General features: G+C 37.1%; 1 protein-coding gene across 6 annotated transcripts in view; it reads right to left on the reverse strand.

Annotated features, from left to right (window-relative positions):
• Positions 1 to 27109, reverse strand: part of AK5 (adenylate kinase 5) — a gene marked incomplete at both ends in the record, with an annotated part of 237008 nt that overhangs the window by 177197 nt on the left and 32702 nt on the right. For all 6 annotated transcript variants that reach the window (XM_082678330.1, XM_082678334.1, XM_082678329.1 and 3 more), the window contains one exon: positions 10179 to 10370. In XM_082678330.1, the coding sequence (XP_082534456.1) occupies positions 10179 to 10370 (192 nt within the window). The remainder of the gene's footprint in view (positions 1 to 10178; positions 10371 to 27109) is intronic.

The raw sequence follows: 27109 nt of genomic DNA on the forward strand, positions 1-27109 counted from the left end.
GATCTCAGCACATCTGTCCCCCCCTACCTTTCTAATTCTCACTACTTCGTCATATACCCTCCCCACCTTGTGTCTCTTCATGTCTGCTTATAATTTCCTTCCTTTCCATTTCTGGGTTCTCTTCCCCAACCCACAAGTGCCAATGTTTCTAGGAAAGCCTTTCTTAATCTTTCCAGGAATAAGTCACTTCCCTGACCCTGACTCTTCCTGGCCTATTACAGCTATGTGTGTGACACTTACCCCCTCCTGTACTATATTCAAGTTATTTATGTTTACGTTATTGCCTGCACACAAACTCCTTGAAGGCAGATCTACCTCCATATCATCTTTCTATTCTCTACAGTGCCTGATGCGGTCCCTTTGTTTGACAGGCGATAGGCCCTCAATAAAACTGTTTGAATAGATGACTATAAAAGGACTGTCATAATGGGGAAGATGAATTATAAAACTCCAAGTAGATAAGGATAGGGTTTTGCCTGAAGCAGAACTGCAGCCATGGTTTTACATTTGATTTGTAGAACTGAGCAAGATCAGAAATGATGGGTAGTGTAGATAAAAAAATATACAAGGCCCGGGCTTCCCTGGTGGCACAGTGGTTGAGAGTCCGCCTGCCAGTGCAGGGGACATGGGTTCGTGCCCTGGTCCAGGAAGATCCCACATTGCTGCGGAGCGGCTGGGCCTGTGAGCCATGGCCGCTGAGCCTGCGCGTCCGGAGCCTGTGCTCCGCGACGGGAGAGGCCGCAGCAGTGAGAGGCCCGCATACCGCAAAAAAAAAAAAAAAAAAAAAAAAATACAAGGCCCAATAACTGGCCATTCCCAGTAAAATTTTCTTCTTGTAATGTGTGCTCAGATTAATCAATTTTATGAATTATCTTAATTATTTGACATCTGTTATCTAGTAAAATTACTTTTTGAAAAACCTCTCAGTGTAATGCACCAACAGAATGAATTTTCTCATTTATTCTTTCCAAAGAAACATAAATGAAGGGATTACAGCCGAATAGAGGTGCTTATCAAATGATAAATGCCTGGAGAAAGCAGTAATGGGCTTTCTCTTCAAGATCCAGAGTGCATAAGTGCCCTGTTTCAATGAAGGGACAACATAGAAATCACAGGTGCTGCCTCTGGGGTCAGCGCTCTGCATCTGGGCCAAGGCTCTACTGCTCTTATGGGATGCTGGGCCAGCTACACTTTGGTGTGCTTTAGCTTTCTCATTTACAAAGTGGAGATGATAATAATATCAGACTCATGGAGATCTGGTGAGGATTAAGGGCCTACCACATGTGAAGCATTTTGCATAGTACCAAGCACATACTAAGCACTTATAAATTGTTAGCTATTGTTTTTTGACACCATCTATTCGTAATATATTCTTGTATTTTCCTCACTGGTAAGTCTTAAATGCCTGTTCTTTTTCTTTTCTTTTGTCTTCATTTTTATTTTTGGTCACTTAATTTAGCTATAGTGTCTCTATTTAAAAATATCGATCAATTCCTATTAGTTTCATCTGAAACAGAAAGAACTTAGTCCAAGAACTTTACAAAAAATATTATTTTCTTACTCATGTTTCTGATAAGTCTCAGTATAAAATATTAAAATAAATTAAGATCTAATTCTGGAAGTGTGGAATGTTCACTGACACTATTTTTTTTTTTAAATTTAATCAATCTATTTATTTTTGGCTGTGTTGGGTCTTCATTGCTGTGCACGGGCTTTCTCTAGTTGTAGCGAGCAGGGCCTACTCTTTGTTGCGGTGCGTGGGCTTATTGGGGTGGTCTCTCTCGTTGTGGAGCATGGGCTCTAGGAGCATGGGCTTCAGTAGATGTGGCACATGGGCTCAGCAGTTGTGGCTCGTGGGCTTAGTTGCTCCACGGCATGTGGGATCTTCCTGGACCAGGGCTCGAACCTGTGTCCCCTGCATTGGCAGGCGGATTCTTAACCACTGAGCCACCAGGGAAGCCTTTGCTGACACTATTATCATAATTATTGTTCTGATCAGAGAGCTTCTCCTGGAGAAGTGACCAGCTGAAAATGTGTGTGTGTGTGTGTGTGTGTGTGTGTGTGTACATTTTCCTGTCAGGAACTGAAGAGTTGAAACAAGGGTTTACAAGAAGCTGTTAGTGTGACATGACATTCAGCTACCAACTATCTACTAATCTGCTTTATTTTACTTAAAAAAAATTATAAACAAAGACAAGCTATTGTAGAAGGCCGGTCTTAAACTAAAGTATTCTTAGATAATTATTTGTCAATAATAGTTCTTGGAATTGGGATTTTCTTAATGTGAATTTTCCACATGTGTTCACTTGAATATTATCTTGATTTTATCCACACTACTTATTTCATGGTTATCATGTAAGGACCCTAGTTTATACTTTAGCTGATTAAAGAGTAGTGCGTAGAGCTTTTTGGACTCCATTTCATGGGTATTTGTAATAATAAAATCAGCAGAAAAATATCTTATATCCTTTTGGGGATGGAACCATGTTCATTCTTTAAGTTCGTCCTCATTTTTCCTGTAAAGATCTGTATGAAACATCACAATGAGTATATTGCATTTGTTGGTGTGAGAGCTCTTCTCATCAGGCACCGACGATAGGTTCGCCATGTGGTTGGCATTAATTTCCCACTTTGAAAGGAGCTGCATTCTCTGAGCCATTTAGTTTGCTCTCTGACAGTGGAGTATGGATAGGCCTGACACTGAGTGAGCTTTGGGTGTGGAAAAGTTGTGAGTCAGAGTGCTTGCTTGTTACTAAGACAGAACGACAGAATTAGCTGTAAATACAGTATCTGCTTGTTCTCCCTTTTGTTTTGATGCTGTTTAGGAACCAGCATAATTTGCCCCAGAATGTGGATGTTACTTTGCTACAAGTAGGTTGCCACTTTATGAGCAAATAGTGATCTCTCAGTGCTTTTATTTTCCTTTCTATATATAAAAGATCCGAGAATGAAACTGGTATCATAATTGTATTTTCGTTTTTAGAGCCCACAATAATGACAGTTATGAAAGTAATCAGATTCACTTTTCAATTTAGTTCTGGAATTTTAAAGCCAGGATACAAAGGTCTGTGTCACTAGGTAAATTGAATGGGTCCCACTGACTAACCCAGAGATGGTACCCTCCTAAAGTAGGCCATGGTACTTTTTCTAGGGCAGTGCTGTCTTGCCAGCTTTGCACACAGTAGGATTTGATAAATGCCTGTTGCCCAGACAGTGTGATTCCTTATAAGTTGCTCTTAAGTCAAGCCAAAAATGGGTATTTCTCATGTTTCTTTGGGGTGCTTCACATTGAGGCTCTATCAGTATTAGGTTTGATGCCAGAAAGTACTGTCAACTAGATTTAAAATACTTTGAATTTAAAAATTTATTTATTTATTTATTTTTACAGTAGGTCCTTGTTGGTTATCTATTTTATTTTTTTAATATATTTTTTCCTTTGTCTTTTTAAAAATATTTATTTCATTATTTATTTACTTATTTAGGCTGCACCAGGTCTTAGTTGCAGCACGTGGGATCTTCAGTTGTGGCATGCATGTGGAATCTAGTTTCCTGACCAGGGATCGAACCCGGGCCCCCTGCATTGGGAGCGCAGAGTCTTATGCTCTGGACCACCAGGGAAGTTGCATGGTTATCTATTTTAAATATAGCAGTGTGTGCACGTCAATCTCAAACTTTCAATCTATCCCTCCCGCTCACTCCCCCCCCCGTAACCATAAGTTCATTCCCTACATCTGTGAGTCTGTTCTGTTTTGGAAATAATTTCATCTGTATGAAAAAGTACTTTGAATTTAAAACAATTCAGAGGGTCATATATCCGGGTGCATGTATATACCATCATCACCCAAGCAAATATCTTACAGAATACCCCCATAGCCTTTCCTATTTATTAACCTTTGAAAACTTCTCCCTGACTATTTTCTATCTTAGTTACTAAATCCACCAAATAGGAATTAGTGGGGGCTTTTGGTTATGTAACAATGAATGCTTAAACAGCATATAATCAGTGATGTTATATAAAGGAAATATAGCTTCATTATGTTACGTATTACAAATTTATCAACCTCAAGCATTGGGATGCAATAAGAGAATTTTCCTCCTAGTAATTTTAGGAGTATGGGTTTGTCTGAGTAAACTGTTATCGGGTATTTTCATTGCCTTTCTTCTGTTTATGTGGGCTGCTGAATTTACAGAGGGCTTGTGCTGTTTAGATTTCTTTCCTACCACCCCATGCAGTGATGCTAGTGGAGATGGCGATAATTAACCAATGGCTGTGCACCAGGAGTTTAGGAATAAGTGTACTTGTATTTAAAATCTTAGTGTTGATGCCTATGAAAACTGAAGTTAATTAAGAAATAATTATTCAGCAGTTCTGTCTAAATTAACTTTTACTATTTCTGTTTATTTTCTCTCTGGCTAGGAGTGCCTGGTGGGATGGGAATTACATAGTTTCAGTGGTAAATTTGAAATACACCATGGGCGCATTCTCAAATTTGAAGGAAGTCATAGGGGCAGATTAAGCAAATGTAGTGCTAATGGGGTTATCTGGGGGCTCAGGGACAATGCCTAGTGAATCACTAATAGTGTGGTTTTGACAAGGACGTGTTTTCTATGCCAGGGGTTCCCCAGAACTGGTACCAGTTTATGATATGATATTTTGTTATGATAACAAAATGACAAAAATAAGGCAAATGTTGCGAATTTTTCTTATAGTCAAACAGATTTGTTTAGAGACTTTATTTGGAGCTACGTTATTCCTAATTTTTTTGTGCTAAAAATATCCCTTTCAAACAATGGCAATAATAGACCTTTGTTTTCCTTTCTAATGCCCTCATTTAGTAAAATTTTTTAAAAAGTCAACTTGGGAAATGCAAATTAAAACAAGATACTACTACAGACCTACTAGGATGGACAAAATCTGGAATACTGACAACATCAAATGTGTTACTGCTGAGAATGCAAAACGGCACAGTCACTTTGGAAGACAGTTCAGCAGTTTCTTTCAAAAGTACACATACTCTTACCAGCAAACATGCTCCTTGGTATTTATTGAAATGAACTGAAAACTTATGTCCGCACAAAAATCTGTACATGGATATTTACAGCAGCTTTATTCATAATTGCAAAAACGTGGAAGCCACCAAGATGCCCTTCAGTAGGTGAATAGATAAACTGTGGTATATCCAGACAATGGAATGTTATTTAGTGCTCCAAAAAAATGAGCTATCAAGCCATTGGAGGAAACTAAAATGAAAGAAGCCAATCTGAAAAGGCTATATAGATTCCAACCATATGACATTTTGGAAAAGGTAAAACTATGAAGACAGTAAAAAGATCAGTGGTTGCCAGGAGCCAGGCTGGGGGATGTGGATGGGTGAGGGATGAACAAGCAGAGCACAGAGATATTTAAGGGCAGTGAAAATACTCTATATGATATTGTAATGATGGGTACGTGTCACTGTACATTTGTCCAAAAGCATAGCATGCACCACACCAAGTGTGAACCCTAAGGTAAACTATGAACTTTGAGAGATTATGACGTGTCAATATAGGTCCATTAACTGTAACAAATATAACACTCTGGTGGAGGATGTTGATAATGGGGGAGCCCATGCATGTGTAGGGGCAGGAAGAATACAAGAAATCACTGTATCCTCCTTTCAGTTTTGCTGTGGGCCTAAAACAGCTCTAAAAAAATAAAGTCTTTAAAAAAAAACCAACTTCATCTTAGCCCCATTAAAATTTTTTTCCCGATCTATTAATTACTGAAATTAGGGAATCACTGGCCTATGTGGCCTTGTTATATGCTAAGATGGTTTATAATTAGTCCCTCACCTGCTGCCCTAGGAAAATTGGTGTTGGTGAACAAGAAATAATCCTGTCTTAACATCTTTCACATTTCCTGGCTGAAGAGATCCAGTCAGTTAAGCAGAGTATTAGTTAGTAGGCCTCTTCATACATCCTATGACTCTAGCTTACTTCTCATTTTTAAGTTATGCTTCTCTTGCTTCCTCCTATAAAAAGTCCAGAAGAAAAATGACCATCAGCTTACTTCACAGTCTAAAACTAAATGTGGACCTTCACTGATTGTCATCCACATTAGGTAGCATTTGTTCAATGCACATGAGTGTGCAACCATTTCCCTGGTAAGTTGAGTGTTGTTTCAGCTGAGTGGAATATCCAATGGCACATACATTCTGGAAAATAATAACATAAACACTACATCTTACCCTATTATTTTTCAAGCAGCTAAAAAGACCCTTTTCTTAAAAATATAAACAAAACAGCATATATTTTTTAAAGAGTTCATCAAGCTTGTAAAGACTTGAACTGTTTCAACTAATAATATTTCTTTTTTTTTTTCTTGGCCATGCTGCACGGCTTGTGGAATTTTAAGTTCCCTGACCAGGGATCGAACAAGGGCCCTCCACAGTGAGAGCACAAGAGTATTAACCACTGGACCACCAGGGAATTCCCACTATTTCTTTAAAAAGTGTTCCACCTTGTGAAGATGACTAAAACAAAAGCTAAATAAAATAAAATAAAGATAAAAAATTATCTCTAAGCAGACACATTATTGGGGTTTTTATACAGTTTCACGAAATCCAAGAGCTCCAAAATGTCATGAGACATAGTTTACTCAGTAAGACCAAATAAGTAGCTTTCCTAGTCCCAGGAATACTAAAACAAACTTCAAAGAAAAACTTCTGATAAACTTTGGGAAGTCACAGCATCCTAATCTTTAATTAGGAGCAAAAAGCTGTAAAAGACATGATGAGAATTCATACTTGCATGGATGACTGTATACAGACAACTATTAGAAAAGAATAAAAGTGAAGCAGTCCATGTGATGGGAACCATGTCAATAAGATACAGTATTCAGGCAACAGCCTGTTTTTCTGGCTATTTTGATTAGGTTTTGTCTTCAAACTGGATTTGTTCTTCAGTCAAATCTGCCAACCGATACAGTTAATGTTGAAGTGAAAAAGAAAAAGGAATGGGCTGACCTCTGTTACAGTTCAGCTACCATATTGACACATACCCATTATATAGCTTGATTACACGGTTGATAAAGAAGTCAAAGAAAACACTGGGACAATTTTCTAACTGATTAACAGACACTTTTAAAGAAAAAAAAGAGAATTTGGGGAAAAGTTTTTAAAATCTAAATTCTTCATTTTGCACTTATCTATGGGAGAAAAGGGAACAGAGTACCCTCCAAGAGCACGGATTTGTTAGTGGTAATTGTAGGTTCCAAAAATGGTCATTAGAGGTGGAAGGAAGAAAAAGGAGGAAATACGAAAATTACAAAATAATTTCAATCACTTATATTTCACTTACAACAGTCCTGGCACCGTTCTAAGCACTTGATATCCACTTACTCCACACAATTACACTGAGGTAGGACCGATAATCATACCCACTGCATGGGTCGGGCATCTGAGTCACAGAAAAGATAAGTAACCTTCAGGAGGTCACACGGGTGGTAGGTGATGCAGCAGGAATCTGGACCAGGCAATGTGGCTACATGGTGCATCCGAACCACGACCTCTGTGCTGCCATCGTCTGCCAGGCTACATGCATTGTCTCATTTCACCCATACAACATTATGCGGTCGGTAACATCATCTCCAAGTTATAGATAGAGACTGAGTCCTAGAGCACCATGAATTTATTAAACGGCAGTGGAGCTGAGATTCCAGGTGAAGGGTTTCAGACTCTAAATCCCTAGGGAAGGGGAGCCCCAAGATAATGTTTCTCACCTGGACTGAGAGGTATGTGGTCTCTGTGGTCTTTAAGAACCTCACACCAAAATCAATGATGAATCCTACTCGCGGGCGGAGAGAGTCTGTTCTACTCACTACGGGGCATTCCTGTAGTGCACGACATATGTGTGAGGCCCCCCTGTACATTCTCCTTTACAGCAGTCATCACACTTGATAACTCATTGTTTAATATCTGTTTCCCCATAGACTGCAAGCTCTGTTCATTTACTGGCAACGTACTGTGTACCAGAGAGGCACTGTTCTAGGAGTTTGAAGTGTGTCAGGAAATAAAATAAAGATCCTTACCTTTTGTTTATTTAGCATTGCACCCCTAGCACCTAGCAGAGGGTCTGGCACCCATTGGTTCTCAATAAATATTTACTGAATGAATAAATGAATCAATTAGGAGGGGCAGGTAGAAGCAAAAGAAAAAAATTACAGAGAAAAGGAAATATTTGGGTTTAATCTATTAACTCCCAGATTTTTATTAAAATCTTAATATGTTTTTGATTAATCAGGATAACCGTTTTAATAATTTAACGCATCTTTAAAAGCAGAAATGCTACCAAGTATATTTTAATTCCCAGAGCGACCTATGATCCAGGTTCTGAAGGAGGACATGTGCTTCAGGACACTGCACTCACTCTTTTGTCAGACTAAAATTTCCAGTGACATTTCCCAGAGCTTAGCCTGTGTTTGTGTTCGATTTTCAAAAGGTGACTTTTGAAAGTCACCTTTCAAGTCACCTTCTGCAAGTCTTCTCCCAGTAATTAGAGGCATTTATCTTAAAGCTCATCGGGGTTTAGCAGGGAGGTTACAGGCTGTCATCCGCATTGTTATTGACGCCCACAATTAGAGGCAATGGCATTTCACCTCCATGCAAAATATTAGTAGATTAACAGTCCCCACTCTGCATTCATTTGGGAAATATCTTCTGCTTGGGATGATGAACGTGACAAGCAGGGAGTAATCAGAGACACTCTGGTAATACCTTTAAGCCTTGCAAACATCAGTTAAAACTCTGGCTCTGCAGCTTGCAGTTGGGCTTTTGTCTGTAGGGTAAATTTCTATTTTTATGACACGACACAGAAGTCAGCATTGCTAATTTCCAGGAGAAACAAGCAACAACCCCAACAAAAAAGAGCCAGAGAAACATCCACCCTGATTTTCTTGAATCTTTCATGTCACTCAATGTCTCTTTTAGACCATAAATGGACTCTGGCATTGTGGACAACTTTCATGTCAGATTTATAATTCTCTGACATGACAACTTTGACTCAAAGGGCAAATTCTAATAAATATTTCTTTATAGTGATCAAAAGACTGCAAAGAGATTATTATTCAAATGTCGTTGACTGTCTCTTTCAATCTAAGGGCACTTTAGGCTAATGAAGAGATTTTTAACACAGTAAATTGTTAGGTCATAGGAGCTCTGTGGATGGGCTTCAGGAGATTTACCTAAAATTTATGGAAAGCATCTTATGTGCATTTTATTGGGATGGGCATGTATCCCTTTCATCAGATTCTGCACAGCTTGTAGCCCCACTAGACAAGAATCTCTGGTCTCGTGAGAAGAGCTAAGGGCTGAAAGGAGGGTTATGCCAAAGTCTGCTACCACCACGGAGCACCCCAAGCTGCTTTGGTTTTAGTGTCTTCTTCTGCAAAATGCCTCAGCTGGCCAACGATCCTCTGTCTCCTCTATTCCATAATTGAATCTCTGATGTGTGGGGACCGTAAATTTAGCTAAGGTTTCACCTTCAGCTTCCTGTATTCTAATAACTGTACTAACCAGTGATTCAGCTTCATCCTTCTTTGGCACATTCAGTATCATTAACCACAAAACAAACTATTTATGAACAAAGTTAATATTTGCATTGTATCGATGGAGCAGAAAGATCGATGCCTTCCATTTTGAGACAATATCACTTCTTTATGACAAGTCAAATGCTTAATAACTTTTTGGGCCATCAAAATCTCATTTTTTTATGTGGTAACCTATGATAAAGTCTAACTTACAATTTAAGCCTAATATAACACTGTATCAATTCTGTTTATAAGCCTATCAATTTTATTAGGTTTTCAAAGACAGGAGAGTTGAGAAACTGGGCCAATATTGCTTAAAATGATCAAAAAATTATTTAAAAATACTTTAAAATTTGTGGGCCACAGAATTCTAGCCAAGGTTAAAATTTATCATTTTTTGTAAAATCAATTAAACTAAAGTGAAAGTGCTTTTACCATCACGGCTTAATAAAGGCAAATCAGGTCAAAATTACCAATTATTTTTCATTGGATCTCCACCCAAGAAAAGTCACTTTTTTAAGGTAAAAGTTATTTCTAAATGAGAAGAACATAGGATAATTAGAAATCTGAAAGATCACTCTTGTATTAGACATGTAAATTATATCTAACTTACTGTCATGATGAGCCCCTTTTCCTGGAAGTATTTAACCAATGGAGCAGCGTTCTGCTTGAAGTTCATTAGTCTCCTTTGGGTAGCTTTCAAATTGTCATCAGGCCGCCCCTGTTGCTCTGCGCGCCTCAGTAATCTTTCTTTGAGCCTCTGATTGGTACAGGCCAGGAACACCACCAAGTCAGGAGTACAGATCTGTGGAGAGCATCAAACAAGTAGACAGGCATTCAACATACCAACCAATGTGAGTGTGGGCAGTGGCATTTCTCTCTTCTGGGTCTGTGGAGACTGCCATATTTTTGACCCTCTATGTTTTTGCCAGCATATTTCCAGGGCTACGGCTCCACATAAGGCCAGGAGGAGCTATTGCTATTACAGTCCATGTAAATGGTATACTTCAACTCACAGAGTCGTGTACAGTGGCCCTCCAAATTTCTGGAAAATACTTTTTGCCTATTCTCAAATAAGTTTTCAAATTTCAAGTTAAGATCAATATAGGCCAAACTCTGCCAAAGGTAGATGTGACCTGTTTAGAGGGGAAATGACTATTGAGCTACAGATATTCTCTACAGTAAACAAGTACTGCTGCTATTATTACTATGTGCTGCCCTTTTAAAAGTATGTACTGTATGCCAGGCCCAGTGCTAAGTTATTTCCTTATGCTGTTGCTAAACTTTACAACAATCTGCAAGGTAAATATTATCTCCATTTTAAAGATGAGCAAACTGAGGCTCTGAGAAATTAAGTACTTGTCTGAGGTCACATGGTCAGTAAGGTCAAAGGTGATACTTGAACCCAGGTCTGTCTGGTCTATGGTCTGTGTTCCCTCCACTATTACAAAGAATCAAATGGTTCAAAGGCCTTCATAAATTTCTGAAAATACCAAGGAATAACATGAAAAGAACCTATGAACTAAACAGTTTTTATTTAACTCAATTAGAACTAGTAATGTATGTAAAAGATAACGTGATCATTTAAAGTGAATGTATTTTCTTGTTGAAAATGGGACAAGAAAAAGAGGCAGTTTTGCATAGCGCTTTAAAGAAATGATCTCCAAAAATTTTTTATTGTATCCTCACATTAGTAAATTATTTGAGCATCTACCTCAATAAATATATACCTATTAAATTATAAATTATGCATGAAGGTATGATAGCCATGTACTACCATACTAATATATTGTATATATTACATACGTACATACATATGTACGTATGTAATATATTGTATAATAGTATGTATGTTGTAAAATACACACAAAAATACAATTTTTAAAGGATGACATATGATAATCGTAATTTTAACATTTTCTTCCCACACTACAGTGGTTTGCCTTGTGCACTCTTGAGACCACTGGTTAGAAAATGGACCCTGGAGTCTGGGAAACATGGATTACTGTTCTTGCCCTAGGATTTATCAGCTGAGCTATGGGCATATGGCTTAACTTTACTAAGCCTCCATATCTTCATCTGTCAAAAGAGATACATGAACCTCCTCCCTGAGTTATTATAAAGATTAAATAAAATCAGCACAAACTTGATCAATGGTAGGTGCTCAACAAATTTTAGCCATGTTTAATATCTCTTGGTTGTCATGATTCTATATTGTCCTGGTTCTCATTTAACTTTTTGTTCTGTATTTTTTTTTCTCTTTGCTCAAATTTTTTTCCTTAAAAATGTAACACAAATAATGATGTTTATGAGCCTTAGATAATGTTTTCTTTTGTTTTTCCCTCTCCAGGTTCTTATTCTCTCAGCTCCCTTCCACTGTTCTGGTTTCAACCACCTATCTTTTGTTGATGGATTCCAAATGTACATTTTCAGCACTGACTTTCAACAGCACTTATATCCTATATGATCAAATGCTTATATGACGGCTCTACCTGAAAGTCTTGATTTTTTTTAAGTTTTTTTGATGTGGATCATTTTTAAAGTTTTTACTGAATTTTTTACAATATCGCTTCTGTTTTTATGTTTTGGTTTTTTGGCCGTGAGGCATGTGGGATCTTAGCTCCCCAACCAGGGATTGAACCCACACCCCCTGCACTGGAAGGCGAAGGCTTAACCACTGGACTGCCAGGGAAGTCCCTGAAAGTCTTAATATTTATTACGTGTGACTCAGCAAGGCCAAATCAGTTCCAGCACGTTTTTACCTGAATGAAATTCCCATCTTGCTTATATATGTATTTATTTATTTATTTATTTTTATGGTAGCAACACTACTTTCCTGAATCTCTCAACTAGAAGTCTTTTTTAAAACTTTTTTTTAATTGAATGAAAGATTATTCTTTTTTTTTTTTTTTTTTTTTTGCGGTACGCGGGCCTCTCACTGCTGTGGCCTCTCCCGCTGCTAAGCACAGGCTCCTGACGCGCAGGCTCAGCGGCCACGGCTCACGGGCCCAGCCGCTCCGCGGCACGCGGGATCCTCCCGGACCGGGGCACGAACCCGCGTCCCCTGCATCGGCAACCGGACTCCCAACCATTGCGCCACCAGGGAAGCCCCAAGATTATTCTTTTAAAATAAATTTATTTATGTATTTTTGGCTGCGTTGGGTCTTTGTTGCTGTGCGCTGGCTTTCTCTAGTTGCGGTGAGTAGGTACGGGAGCTACTCTTCGCTCTGATGCGTAGGCTTCTCATTGCAGTTGCGGAGCACGGGCTCTAGGCACACGGGCTTCAGTAGTTGTGGCTTGTGGGCTCTAGAGAGCAGGCTTAGTATTTGTGGTGCTCAGGCTTGGTTGCTCTGTGGCATGTGGGATCTTCCCGGACCAGGGCTCGAACCTGTGTTCCCTGCATTGGCAGGTGGATTCTTAACCACTGTGCCACCAAGGAAGCCCTGAATGAAAGATTCTTTAAATTCTATAGTGTTTTACAATTTTCAAAAGTTTCACAAATGTGATTTCATATAATCCCATAATAACTCCTTTTAAAATTCCCTACTCTTATATTGCCCCTCCCCCCTTCCCCCTGGTAACCACTAGTTTGTTCTCTATATCTGTGAGTCTGCTTCTTTTTTGTTTTATTCCCTAGTTTGTTGTATTTTTAAGATTCCACATATAAGTGATATCATATAGCATTTACCTTTCTCTGTCTGACTTATTTCACTTAGCATAATGCCCTCCAAGTCTATCCATGTTGCTGCAAGTGGCATATACACCACATCTTCATCCATTCATCTGCCGACGGACATTTAGGTTACTTCCCTACCTTGGCAACTATAAATAACGCTGCTATGAACATTGTATCTTTTTGAATTCTCAGCTAGAAATCTTAATATCATTTATAACCCTTATCAAAACTTCACTCTCTCAGAGCTATCACCATGGACTGTGGAGTTTGGTCTTGAAACACTATTCAGATTCCCCTTCCCCCAGTTCCCACTGCCACTGTGTAAGCACAGGCACATACTTGCATAAGTGATTAAGAGCATGAATTTTAGAATCAGATCATCCTGATTTTATATCTAGAATCTGCTATTAGTCATTTGTCCTTGGGCAAAAGGTTCAATATCTCTGAACTTCAGTTTTCTCAACTATTTTTCCCTTCCCATCTCAGTAGTTTAATATGTCCCATAAAACACTTTTAAGTAGCTTTTGAGAACCCTTAACAATTTAAAAATCACTTTGTAATTTTTGTGTGATATATGGTAAAGAGATTATCTGAAGTTAAAACTTTTATACTATCAAATATTATAATGCAAAATTCAAATTAAATAAAATCCTTGGTAATATTCAGTCTTACCCAACATAACAAATGACATCCTTTTAAATTTACTTTGAATAGCATATAAGGGAGAAGACAATTTTTGACAAATAAATTAAAATGACAGGGCTTCCCTGGTGGTGCAGTGGTTAAGAATCTGCCGGCCAATGCAGGAGACACGGGTTTGAGCCCTGGTCTGGGAAGATCCCACATGCCGTGGAGCAACTAAGCCCGTGCGCCACAACTGCTGAGCCCATGCACCACAACTACTGAAGGCCGCGCGCCTAGAGCCCATGCTCCTCAACAAGAGAAGCTACCACAATAGAAGCCCTCGTATCACAAGAAAGAGTAGCCGCTGCTGGCCGCAACTAGAGAAAGCCCGTGCGAAGCAGCAAAGACCCAACACAGCCAAAAATAAATAAATAAAAATAAATTTATTTAAAAAAATTAAAATGACATTGTATTGTTCTTGGTTTGGTCATATTGTATATTAAAATATGGAAAAAACTTCAACTACTAGCTCAGTGTTGAATGCAGGCAAAACCTGCATTTAGAAATTCTTGCATTTTGCGTTTAAACAAATTAAATGCTATACTTTAATACATTTTGTGTTTTGTTTCAGACTGCAATGTATGTGCTTCTCCCTACTTAACACAATGAGGTTATGGGGAGACTTAAATATGTAATCATCACTATGTTTTTTCTTTTAGAATTGGCTTTTGAAATTAGCTTGAAATTTATAAAAGACTTTTTTACATTTTGATAAAACTGCATTTTGTTTATTTTAATTAATAGACTTTAAAAAAAGCAGTTATAAGTTTATAGGAAACAAGTAGAATATCTAAGGTATTTGTTGTTGCTGTTGTTTCTTTAATTTCTCCCAATACTTTTTATTGCAGAGCTCTGTAGTTTTCTATGTAATGTTCTTGCCCATTTAAAAATTATTCCTACCTATTTGATATTTATTTTTATTTTTTAACATATTTTTTATATCTAAGATTTTTGATCAATGAATGCAACTTCAGGTCTGATATAGATGACTTTGAAGTGAATCTGCAAAGCTATTTAATTTTATAATTGTAATTAACTTGCTGTCTTTTCTTGGTATAAACTAAACAGCATATAACCAGTGATACAAAAAATTAAAACGTGGAACAGGCGAGACCTCCATGGTAGCTGGGATAACCGGCTGACTGCTCAACAGTGATCTCAGCCACAAGCATGCTCACCTGATTCCTAGTCACCCCCGCATATGCCCACTCATTAGGACCCTCGTTCTCCAACAGTGCTCAATTTTAAAAGAAAAAATTTAATTGTTTATGTTTTATTCCCAAAAAATGTAAAATAGAAGTAGACACCATTCTTTCCGAGAAGATGTGAAGCACCTAGAAAGTTTTCATGAAATTCACTCATGAAACATTGAAAAGTATCACCAAACGAAGTGGATCCTTGGCATACCTTTTCTTAGCCTATGTTCTCAAAATGTATTTGCCGATTGAATGAATGAGTGAGTAAGTAAAAGATGAGAACAAAGACCAAGATACCACTTTTGTCTACATGGAAGTAAACTTCCCAATTGCTGATATTTTTTCTGCCATTGGATCAACTAAATCAATCTTTTTTTCCCTGTCATTATATGCACAAGTCAATCTTCTTCTATCCATTTTCTCAAAGTCCCTTATCTGAATGATTACTCTGTTAAAAAGAACCTATGACCATCTTTGATTAGCAAAGATGTATTATTCACAGTATCAGACTACTAAGTGAGCTTATTTTAGTGAGCTCTCTTCTTAACTGTCAGTGCTTTTGACTGCCATATTCTTTATGAAGACATGTTCAAAGGCCTACACTCCATAGTTCAGATCACTGTCAGAAACCAAGAAGCAAAGTATGAAAAAAAAAAAAACCCCACAAAGAGAGAAGATCACAGTTGGAACAAAAACTGGAATCACAGAAATAAGAGATGAGAAAATCTTGGAGGTTATCTAGCCGAAATTAATGCCAAACCTGTAATCATCTCTACAATCTCTTGACAAGTGATTTTTAAACTTGAACCTTTAAACTTGAATGTTCTTTGTGAGCATTTCTTGTGATGCCTCACTACTTTTGAGGCAGCCCCTTTCATTACTGGATAACTCTAATAACTGGGAAGTTCTTTCTAATACTGGGCTAAAATTTTCTTTCTTAATTCTGCCTATAGGGAAAATGTAAAAGAAATCATTTCTTTCACCCATTAAGCATTTATTGAATATACACCATTATTGCAGAGGCTAGACTAGATCAAAAAGGGAAAAAGGATAGATACCTGGACTTCACTATCATTTAACATGCAGATAATTTCCGGGCAAAGCTCTTAATGGACTATGGGGCTGAGGGGACAAAAACTGGAATATGGGGCCTACCATGGAGGAGGAGCTCTAGAAACTACTACTGCTGCTCCCAACTTAGGTTCCTGGTTGGAATCCTAAAGGGCTATACCATCAGAGTTTGTGTGAATCAGCCTTCACAGGACTAAATTCCATTTAGAATCATCCCATATCCTCATTATACTAAATGTGTTAATAGCCAATTAGGCATTGAAAACAGAATTAGTGAACTAAAAGTTCAGGAGAAAATATCCAGACTGAAGCAAGGGGGAGAGAGGGGTAGGAAAAGTACAGAAAAGAGCAACAGAGACATATGAGACAATGCTTAGAAAATTCTAGAAGAAGAAGAGAGAAAATGAAGAAGCAGTGTTTGAAAATGTAATAGCTAAGAATTTTCCAAACTCATAAATAATATCAAGTCCCAGATTCAAGAAGCAATATAAAAACCAAGAAGAAAAAACTCAGATCTAAGCACATCATAGTAAAACTGCTGAAAGCCTAGACAGACACACACAAAAAAATCTTTAAAGCAGCCAGAAAAAAGAAATGATAGATTACCTTCAGAGGAGCAATAACAAGACAGTTAAATTTGCCAAAGAAACAATGAAAGCCAGAAAACGATGAAATGACATCTTTAAAGTGCCAATAAAAAATAACTGCCCATCTAGGTTTCAACATCCAGTCAAAATATCTTTCAAAAACTAAAAGTAAATACAGATATTTTCAAACAAACAAACACGGAGAGAATTCTCATCAGAAATTCTACTCTAATGGAAATATTAAAGAATATTCTTCTGGTAGAAGAAAAATGATCCAAGATAGAAATCTGGCCCAGAGCAATGAATGAAGAGCAATGAAATGATAACTCTGTGGGTGAACCTAAATGAAGATTGACCATATAAAAAATATTAAAAGTATCTTGTGGTACTTAAAACAGAGATGAGTCATGAGGCAGGTAAATGAAGTTCAACCTTTCTAAGGTCTTGCTTAGGAAGTGGTAAAAATACTGATTTCTATGAGACATGAATAAGTTAATGATGCATGTCATAATCTGTAGAACAGGAATCAGCGGACTTTTTTTGTGAAGGGTCAGACAGCAAACATTTTAGGTTTTTCAGACCATGTGGTCTTGTAGCATCAAAGCAGCCATAGGCAGGAAAGCAGGAGTGGGGACTGGGGAGAATGCAGAGGAGGGGTCAAACCAGTGCAAAGGTGCAGTGTCGGGTTAGTCACTGTGATGGAGACTGGGATGCCATGCTGCTGGCTCTTCTAAAGGGACATGTGTGAGGAGCCTCTATTTATCAGAGCCTGTCCCCTGCTGGTCAAAAGTACCCCCTTGGCACACTGCCTCCTTCACACTTTCACAATGTGTATATCTCAGGGCAGGAAGTCAGTGAGTTGCTGTCCTGGGCAGCATTACATGGGTACAAAACTGGTCACAGCAGCAAAGGTCAAATAAAAGGTGGGCTGAGAGAATATAAGGTAGGGCATCAGAGGTGCTAGATACAGCAGTACACTTGAAATATAAAGACACAGAAATGCTAAAAGTAAAGGGATGGGAAAAACATACCATGGAAACATTAACCAATAGAAAGCTGGTAAAACCATACAAATATCAAATCCAATTAAAAATGGGCAAAGGAAACAAAATATCAATTGAAAGTATCCACTAGGAAAGTGGGTCTTGAAAGTTCTCATCATGAGGAAAAATTTTTATAACTATGTATGGTGATGGACATTAACTAGACTTACTCTGGCGATCATTTTGCAGTATATACAAATATGGAATCATTAGGTTGTAGACCTGAAACTAATATAATTGTAATTAATACAATTATTCCTCAATACATTTTTTAAATTAATAAAATGCCTGACAATCCATTTCCTACAAAATAAAGGGCAAAGGACTTGAACAGACATTTCTCATTAGAGGACATACAAATGGCCAACAGGTACAAAAAAAGTGTGCTCAGAATCACTAATCATCAGGGAAGTGCAAATCAAAACCACAACGGGGGACTTCCTTGGCAGCCCAGCGGTTAGGGCTTGGCGTTTTCACTGCTGGGGCCCAGGTTCAATCCCTGGTTGGGGAACTAAGATCTCTCAAGCTGTGCAGTGCAGCAAAAGATACCCCCCAAAACAAACAACAACAACAACAAAACAACACAATGAGATATCACCTCACACCTGTTAGAAGGGCCATTATCAAAAGACAAAAGATAAGTGTTGGTGAGGATGTGAGGAAAAGGGAACCCTTGTGCACTGTTGGTGGGAATGTAAATTGGTTCAGCGACGATGGAAAACAGCATGGAGATTCCTCAAAAAAAATTAAAAATAGAACTACCTCAATTCAGTAATCCCACTTCTGGGTATATATCCAAAGGAAATAAAATCAGTACCTCAACGAGATATCTGCACTCCCTTGATCACTGCAGCATTATTTACAATAGCCAAGATATGGAAACAACCTAAAAGTCCCTTGAGAATTCCTTTCCTCTAGGCTACCAGCAGCTTAGAGCCTAGGACCAAATCAGGCTAGGAGACCTCCTCCAACCCTAATCCCACCCACTAAGTCTCAGATTGTCACAGTGTCGTCACAGAAATGTTCATCCAGAGAATGCCATTGGAGGAGAAGACAGGAAGTAGAGCCAGGAAGCCATAAATTATGCCAGTGCTTAGAGGTGCCCAATGCAAGCCTTCTGAAAATTAAGTCCAGCCGATCTCACTAGCTGCACTAGAAAGAAGCAAGTTCAAAAAATTAGAATTAGTTCAAAAAAAAAAAAAAAAGATGAGCAACAAAGAGAAAGAGAAATGGGTAGGTAAAGAAAATTAGTATTTTATATATATATATATATATATATATATATATATATATATATATACACACACACACACACACACAAAGAGCTAAATATTCAGCCTTAAGCAAGCAGGAAAACCTGCCATTTGTGACAACATGACTGAACCTAGAAGACATTATGTTAAGTGTAATAAGCCAGACACAGAAAAACAAATATTGCATGATCTCACTTTTATGTGGAGTCTAACGCAGTCAAATCCACAAAAGCAGAGAGTAGAATGGTTGTTGTCAGCCGCTGGGTGGAGGGGAGATGGGGAGATGTTGGTCAAAGGGTGCAAGGTATTAGTTATGCAAGATGAATAAGTTCTGGAGATCTAATGTACAGCAATGTGACCACAGATAGTTAATAGTACTGTATTGTGTACTTGAACTTTGCTTAGAGGGTAGATCTCAAATGTTCTCATCACAAAAAAAATTTTTTTTAAAAAGAAGAAAGTTGTAACTGTGTGAAGTGTGGCTATGTTAGTGAGCTGGATTGTGGTGACTACTTCACAATGTATATATATACCAAAACGTCAAATTGTATGCCTTAAACATATGCAATTTTTATTTGCCAATTATACCTCAATAAAGGTGAAAAAAAATCAGACAAGGTAGTCGACTTTAGGGAGAGAAATATTACTAGAGGTAAAGAGTGTCATTTCATTATGATAAAAGATTTAATTATCCAGGAAGACATAATAACTCTTAATTTGCATTACCCAATAATATATGCTCAAAGTATACTGAACTTGGACAGAACTAAAAGTAGAAAGTTACAAATCCACTGTCAGAGTGGGAGATTTTCATAAATCTTTCCAAATAACTGATAGAACAAGTGGCAAAAAAATCAATATGGAAAAAAATCAGTAAGGTTATAGAAGAGTTTAATACAATTAACAAATTGATATATATTTATAAACTATAACCATCAAGTTGAACACAAAAATTTTAAAATACGGACAGAAAATTTAAGAAAGTTGACCATATTCTGAGCCATAAAGGAAATCTAAACAAATTTCAAATGATCACACAGATTATCTTTAATGACTACAATGGAAATAAACTTTGCATAAATAATAAAAATATAAATAGAAAATCCCTGTTTGGAAATTAAGCAATACATTTCAATATAATTCCTGGGTCAAAGAAATCACAATGGAAATAAAAATATTTTTAATTAAATTATGATCAAATTATATATAACATTCCAAAACTTGTGGGATGTAGCTATATCCATAGTTACAGGGACATTTAATGCCTTAAATGAATATATTAGTGGAAAAAAGAAAGGTTGAAATTAGTGATCTAAGCATCCATCTCAAAATGGTTAAAAAAAAAGAAGAAAAAATCAGACCTTTTAGGTCTACTAAAAAAGGAAAAATATAAGAGCATAAATTAAATTACATACATAGTTAAAATGCATAATAAACACATTATAGCTAAGGGTTCATTCTTTGAAAACACTAATAAAATCGATAATCCCTGGTGAAACTAATCAAGGAAAAGAAAAGGCAAAATATTGAGAATAAAAAGGAAGGTATCCCTAAATATCGTACAGCGATTAAGATGATAAAATAGGATATTAAGAAACACTTCATGAAAACAAATTGGAAAATATATATGAAATGGACAGATTTCTAGAAAAACACAACTCTCCCCCCCCCAAAAAAAGAATAACCAGAAAACCAGAATGGCTCTTTATTTATGGAAGATATTAAATCCACAGTTCAAAACTCTTGCACAAAGAAAACTCTGAATCCAGATGGCTTCACTAGTGAATTGTATCAGACACCAATCTAACAGAAACCCTTCTACTAAATATAAAGAAGAAAATACTTCCCAATTCATTTTATTAGGTCTGCATAATCTTTGAATCCAAAGCCTGACAAGGACATTGAAAGAAAGAAAAGTTATAGGTCAAGCTCACTCATGAACGCAAGCAAATATTCTAAGTAAAATATTAGCAAATGAATCCATCAATGTATAAAAAGGATTATATACACCATGACCAATTCAGGTTTATTCCACGAATGAAAAATGTGTTTACCTTTCAAAAATCAAGCACTGTTATTTACCAAACCAACATAATAAAAAAGAAAAAAAATCATGTGATCATCTTAAATATGAAAAAAGCACTTGGTAAAACTTAACATCCCTTCACGATAAATACTCTTATCAAACTAGGAATTCAAGAGAATGTCCTTAATCTGATAAATAATAAATACATAGAAGTTACAGCAGGCAGCATACGTAACTGGGAAATGCTGAAACCTTCCCTCTGAGATGAAATAAAGATGCCCATTATCATTATTTCTAGTCAACACTGTAATGGAGATTTTAGACAGTAAATTAAGACATGAAAAAAAAAACCCCACAGGATTGAAAGGAAAGAAATATAATAGTCATTTGAGATAATATGATTGTATGTGTAAAAAATCCAAAAGAATTTAAAAGCCATAAGAATAAATATGCATATTCAGTATGGTCTCTGCCTAGAAGGACAGTATACAAAAATCAATTTTATTTCTATATACTAAGAACAAACAATTTAAAATGAAATAAAAATGCTAGTTAAATAATTAAAAAATCATTTAATTGCCTAGGGGAAAATCTAGTGAAAAATGGTACAAGAATACTACACAGACTTTGGCAGAAATTAAAGATTTAAATAAAATGAGGTATATGCCATATTCATGAATGGAACACAATATCATAATGTCATTCTTCCCAAACTGATCTATAGATTTAATGTAATCTTTAAATTCAAGCAGGGTTTTTCTTTGTGTATGTGTGTATGGGAATTGAAAAATTGACTCTGAAATTTATTTGGAAATTCAGACGGCCAAGAATAGCCAAGGCAATCTTCAAGACAATCTTGAAAAAAAAGAATAAAGTGATAGAACTTACTGCCAGATAGTGTGACTTATTACAAATCTACAGTAATTAAGACACTGTGGTATTGGTTTTAAGGAAGACCAGTAAACCACTGGAACAGAGAGAGAACTCAGAATCAGATCCACTGCCCAAATATATGATTTACAACAAAAGTGAGGAAAGCACAGTCTTTTCAATACATGGTACTGGGTCAATTGGATGTTCATATGGAAAACAATGACTCTTGACTCCCTACGTTATAGGATATGCAAAGATTCATTCCAAATGGATTTTCAGATCTAAATGTGAAAAGTAAAATGATAAAGATTTGAGAAGGTGACATATAAGAAAATAGCTTCTAGACCTTATGGAAGACAAGGATTTCTTAAATAGGGCCTAAAACACCCTAACCATAACAGAAAAGTTTGATAAATTGGATGGCTTTAAAATTAAAAAACACTAATATATTTATTAAAATAGACTAGTAAGAGAATGAAAATGTCAGTTGCATAGTGGAAGAAGATATTTGCAACACATATAATCAACAAAAGGCTTGTTTTGAAAACATGAAAAGTAATCTTACAGATCACTAAGAGAAGGAGAAAACAATAGAAAAATGGGCAAGAAACTTGATCAGGTATTTTTATAAAAGAGGATATCCAAATGACTAATGAATTGAAAAGGTGCCAACTTCATTAATAATCCAGGGAATGAAAATTGAAATACATACCCACCAGAATGGCTAAAATTAAGAAAGAAGACCAACAATATCAAATGTTAGCAAGAATATATAACGGTTGGAGCAAGTTTGTGATAATTCATCAAACAGCACACTCAAAACCTGTGTACCTACTATGTGCTAGATTCTATTCTATACACCAAAGACTAACAATGACCACAAATCAGGTATGTCCTTTCCCTGGCTGAGCTTATGGCCAGTTGGAGGAGACAAATTTTAATCAAAGAATCGCACAGATAAATATAAATCTATAACTGTGGTAAGTAGCTCTTACTATGAGAATATTATAATAGGGAGATCCAAACGTATCATGGAGATCATGGAAGGCTCCTATGAGGAACTGACAATTGAGCTGAAATCTGAAGATAAGAAAGGATTAACTAGAGAAAGAAGGGGAGGAAAGAGTGGTCTTTCCAAAAGACCAGAAATTCATAGAGAAGAGCCAGCATGTGGGCCTAAGAGGAATGCAACACCCAAATTTTGCATGAAGTTTGCAGCTCACAAGATGAGAATCTTTTAGACATCATCCTCCTAGAAAGGAGACCATCTAAACAGGTAGGCAATTTTTTTTTTCCAGGATAGGGGAAGCAGTTAATGTCTTGATTGGGAATCTCTCCAAATTAAGTTTGACATGTACAAGTAGAAAATTCTAGACACAGGAACAGATGAACTGGGACCCTGGCAAACATGAAATTCTGTCATCTGTTTTCTTGGTCTGCTCTCTTTTCCCAATTAACATGCATGGGCTCTGCAGCACACAACTTGGTTATAAACTCCACGACTTAAGCTATTACATTAAGACCCTTGGGTTTACAGAAAAGGACAAGAAGTAGGATAATGTGAATCTCTAAGGAAAGCAAGTTCAAGACTCTTCTTCCATTCTTCCTCATCCTCTTCTCTTCACTTTTGAGGAGAAAGGTGCGGCCAAAGTTGGTCAGAGCAAGACTCTTCACTGAGCTACAGTCTTAGGTAGGGGCATGGTTTCTCTCACTTAAGGTCCTCTCTTTTACTTCCAAGAGGTTGAGAAGTAATCCCCATTTCTCTTTCTCTTTGTTGCTCATCTTTTTTTTTTTTTTTTTGAACTTGCCTCTTTCTAGTGCAGCTAGTGAGATCGGCTGGACTTAATTTTCAGAAGGCTTGCATTGGGCACCTCTAAGCACTGGCACAATTTATGGCTTCCTGGCTCTACTTCCTGTCTTCTCCTCCAATGGCACTCTCTGGATGAACATTTCTGTGACGACACTGTGACAATCTGAGACTTAGTGGGTGGGATTAGGGTTGGAGGAGGTCTCCTGGCCTGATTTGGTCCTAGGCTCTAAGCTGCTGATAGCCTAGAGGAAAGGAATTCTCCTTGTGGTTCAGATGGTACTCTTGGGCTCCACTGGGTTTAAAGACAAAGTTTCACAGTTAAAGAATATACATTTCTTGGTCTTCCCTGGTGGCGCAGTGGTTGAGAGTCTGCATGCCGATGCAGGGGACACGGATTCGTCCCCCGGTCCGGGAAGATCCCACATGCCGCAGAACGGCTAGGCCCGTGAGTCATGGCCGCTGAGCCTGCGCGTCCGGAGCCTGTGCTCCGCAACGAGAGAGGCCCCAACAGTGAGAGGCCCGCGTACCACAAAATAATAATAATAATAATATACATTTCTTTTGCTGTTAGTTGCTGTCCCTGCACGTATTTGATTTAGGGATCATGGTGGAGGACTAGTAGACTAAGGATAGGTTTGCTTGTTCCCCAAATATCATTTTAATCTCTCATATTTCCAATGATCAGTACACAGTATTAGGCTTTGATTAGGAAGAGGAATAAGACATCTTCTCTGACCTTAAGGAGCTATAGTTTAGTAGTTGAGATGAAACAATACTTATAATACAATATGACTAGCACAATGTTTAAAAAAATATGGGAATAAAGACAAGGGCGTCTTCCATATGGCTATTCTTATAATACTGGATGTCAGTTAAAATATTCTCCCTAAGCGTTCTTTTTTACAAGAAAACTGCCATTCCAGATTTCCATTACTGTTACAATTGCATGAAATTACAGGAATTAAATGAAATTTGTTTCACTGAGGCAAACTCTGATAACAATGTGCAGAAGACCCTACAGCTGTTACTGAGAGAGTAGTTGTTACACCAGCTGCCCTTGCATGGGCATCCTTGGAAACTTGTTAGAAATGTAAATTCATGAGCTCCACTCCATTCTACTGAATCAAAAGCTCTGGAGATGGGACCCAGGAAACTATGTTTTAACCTGTGCTTTATATTATAAGAAACACTGTATATAGACATGAGTGCTTGAAACAGTAACTTAATGAAGTTGTAGGCTCTTTAAAAGTAAAATAAAAACAATAAAAATCCTAAGTGGAGAAATATGATTAAGTACAAAAATGAAAGAAATTAATCGTTTTGTTTCACTTAGGGAGAAAGCTAGTATGTGAAACTTTATTTTTTATAGTTTGGGCGTTTCTCATTGCAAAACTCTATTCTATCCATTTCCATGGCCCAGTGGTAATCTCTTACAGTCCAATGCGTATTGCTTCCACTACTTTAGTTAAGTAGTTATCTACGTTACTCTGTCTTTTCATAATTTGTCACACGTCAAATTAATGATATCTGCTGAACAGAGTATATCATTAATGTTTTCAAAAAAAATATCATTAGTTTATGAAAAGTACATTTCTGTGGTTTGATTTTTATGTTGCAAATCTTCATTTCAATAAAAGCAATTGGAGGACATTAAGCTGCCAAGATGGAGGAATTTAATGAAGAGGAAAAGAATAAGGTTTTATTTAATATATACCAGGATGACAATATGGAAATGAATGTAAATTTATAATGCTATTTTTTCCAAGATATTTTTTCCCCAGCACTAATTTGATTATGCAGGCATCTACTTCATTCATTTATTTATTCATTCACTTAATATTTACTAGGATCCTATCGGGAGCCAGAAATTGAAGTTCTGGAAAGGTAAACCAAGACTAGATGGGCTGGCATTGCTTTCCACCCTAAGCAGTTGGGGTTTTATCTTATAAACATGGAAGTAATACGTTTTATTTTGTGCCTTAGAGTGAATGCCAATGGTAGTGCAGGGGGCAGATTGGATAGGGAGAGACTGAAGGCAAGCAGATCAACTAATGGAAGAGCTAATGAACCTGAACTGTCTACAATGATGTGCCCCTTATGAATAGAGGGTAAATAAAGTACAATGTAAAACACGATCATTATTCTTAATACTGTCTTTATAGATGTGCTTGATTTTAATGATAATTTAGGAAATAGGAGAAATCAGTAGTGCCAGCATTAGGCAAACGACCCTGAAATAAAACAAAAAGACCTTCTGACATTGGAGGGGAGAGTGGAATGAAGACAAATGGGTAGAGTCTAAAAATACAACAGCTGTTCTTACACCTGTGGGATGAGCCATTCCTGCCTGGTTCATAGTGGTTGGTTTCTGCACTCTTCATTACTACTGCATGTGACACAGGACTGATTAGACCACAGAAAACAGTATCTATTAAGAAAGCAGTCAAACAATTGTATGATGATGTTGGCTGATGTTGCCAGACCCAGCCAAGAAAATCACCATAGAGACAGACCTTGAAGTGGAAGATCTCAGCATGTGGCTATTGCTCACCCTTAGCCAACTTCTAAACCAGAGCCTCTCTATGACTTGCCTCTTTACAAATATTTAATATATAAATCCATAATACTGACAATAGGAATAACTATCCAAGAGATCCTGTCATTGGTAGGTGGGCATAAACCCCATTTATATTGTCCACTACATTCTAAATTCATGGAAGCAAAGAAGAGAGGGAAGGATTCTTAATGATCATGTGGTCCAAATCCCTGTCTGGTTTACTGCATAGCAATCAGTTTTCCAAAAAAAAAAAAACAACTGTTAGAGCTAAATACAGGGTATATTTTTGGTTGCAGCAAATAAGATAAAATATATTCATTTTATAAAGCAAGAACAGTGCAGTTTCTCCCTGACTTACCGATTTTAGACAACTGGATTTTATGCTTTGAGACATACTGCATCCATTCAAAGGAAGTATTAGAAAAGTGACTCAGAAATTAAAGCAAAAAGCGCATTTTTGAATCTTTTAAAAGCATTTCTTGGAGGAAAATGAAATTCAAGAGTATATTAAGTGCTAACTGATATGGGAATGTAAAGTAGATAAGAAATTATGTGATAGTTCCATTAATACTCCATGCGCAGACTTACTGAGTGGAATACAGGCTGAAGATTCACCACTAAAAGCCATTATTGAAGATTTCTATTTGAAGTTTAGATGGAAATACTTTTTTGCCCTTCAGCTTTGGTATCAGTCCAAAGAAAAATCTGGTATCTTTTTCTCAGCTGTATGTTATCTTCATACATGTGGCTTGAAAGAAGCTAATACTT

This window comes from Grampus griseus, assembly GCF_964374135.1.
Source record: "Grampus griseus genome assembly, chromosome: 1".
In the NCBI taxonomy this organism is placed as follows: Eukaryota; Metazoa; Chordata; class Mammalia; order Artiodactyla; family Delphinidae; genus Grampus; species Grampus griseus.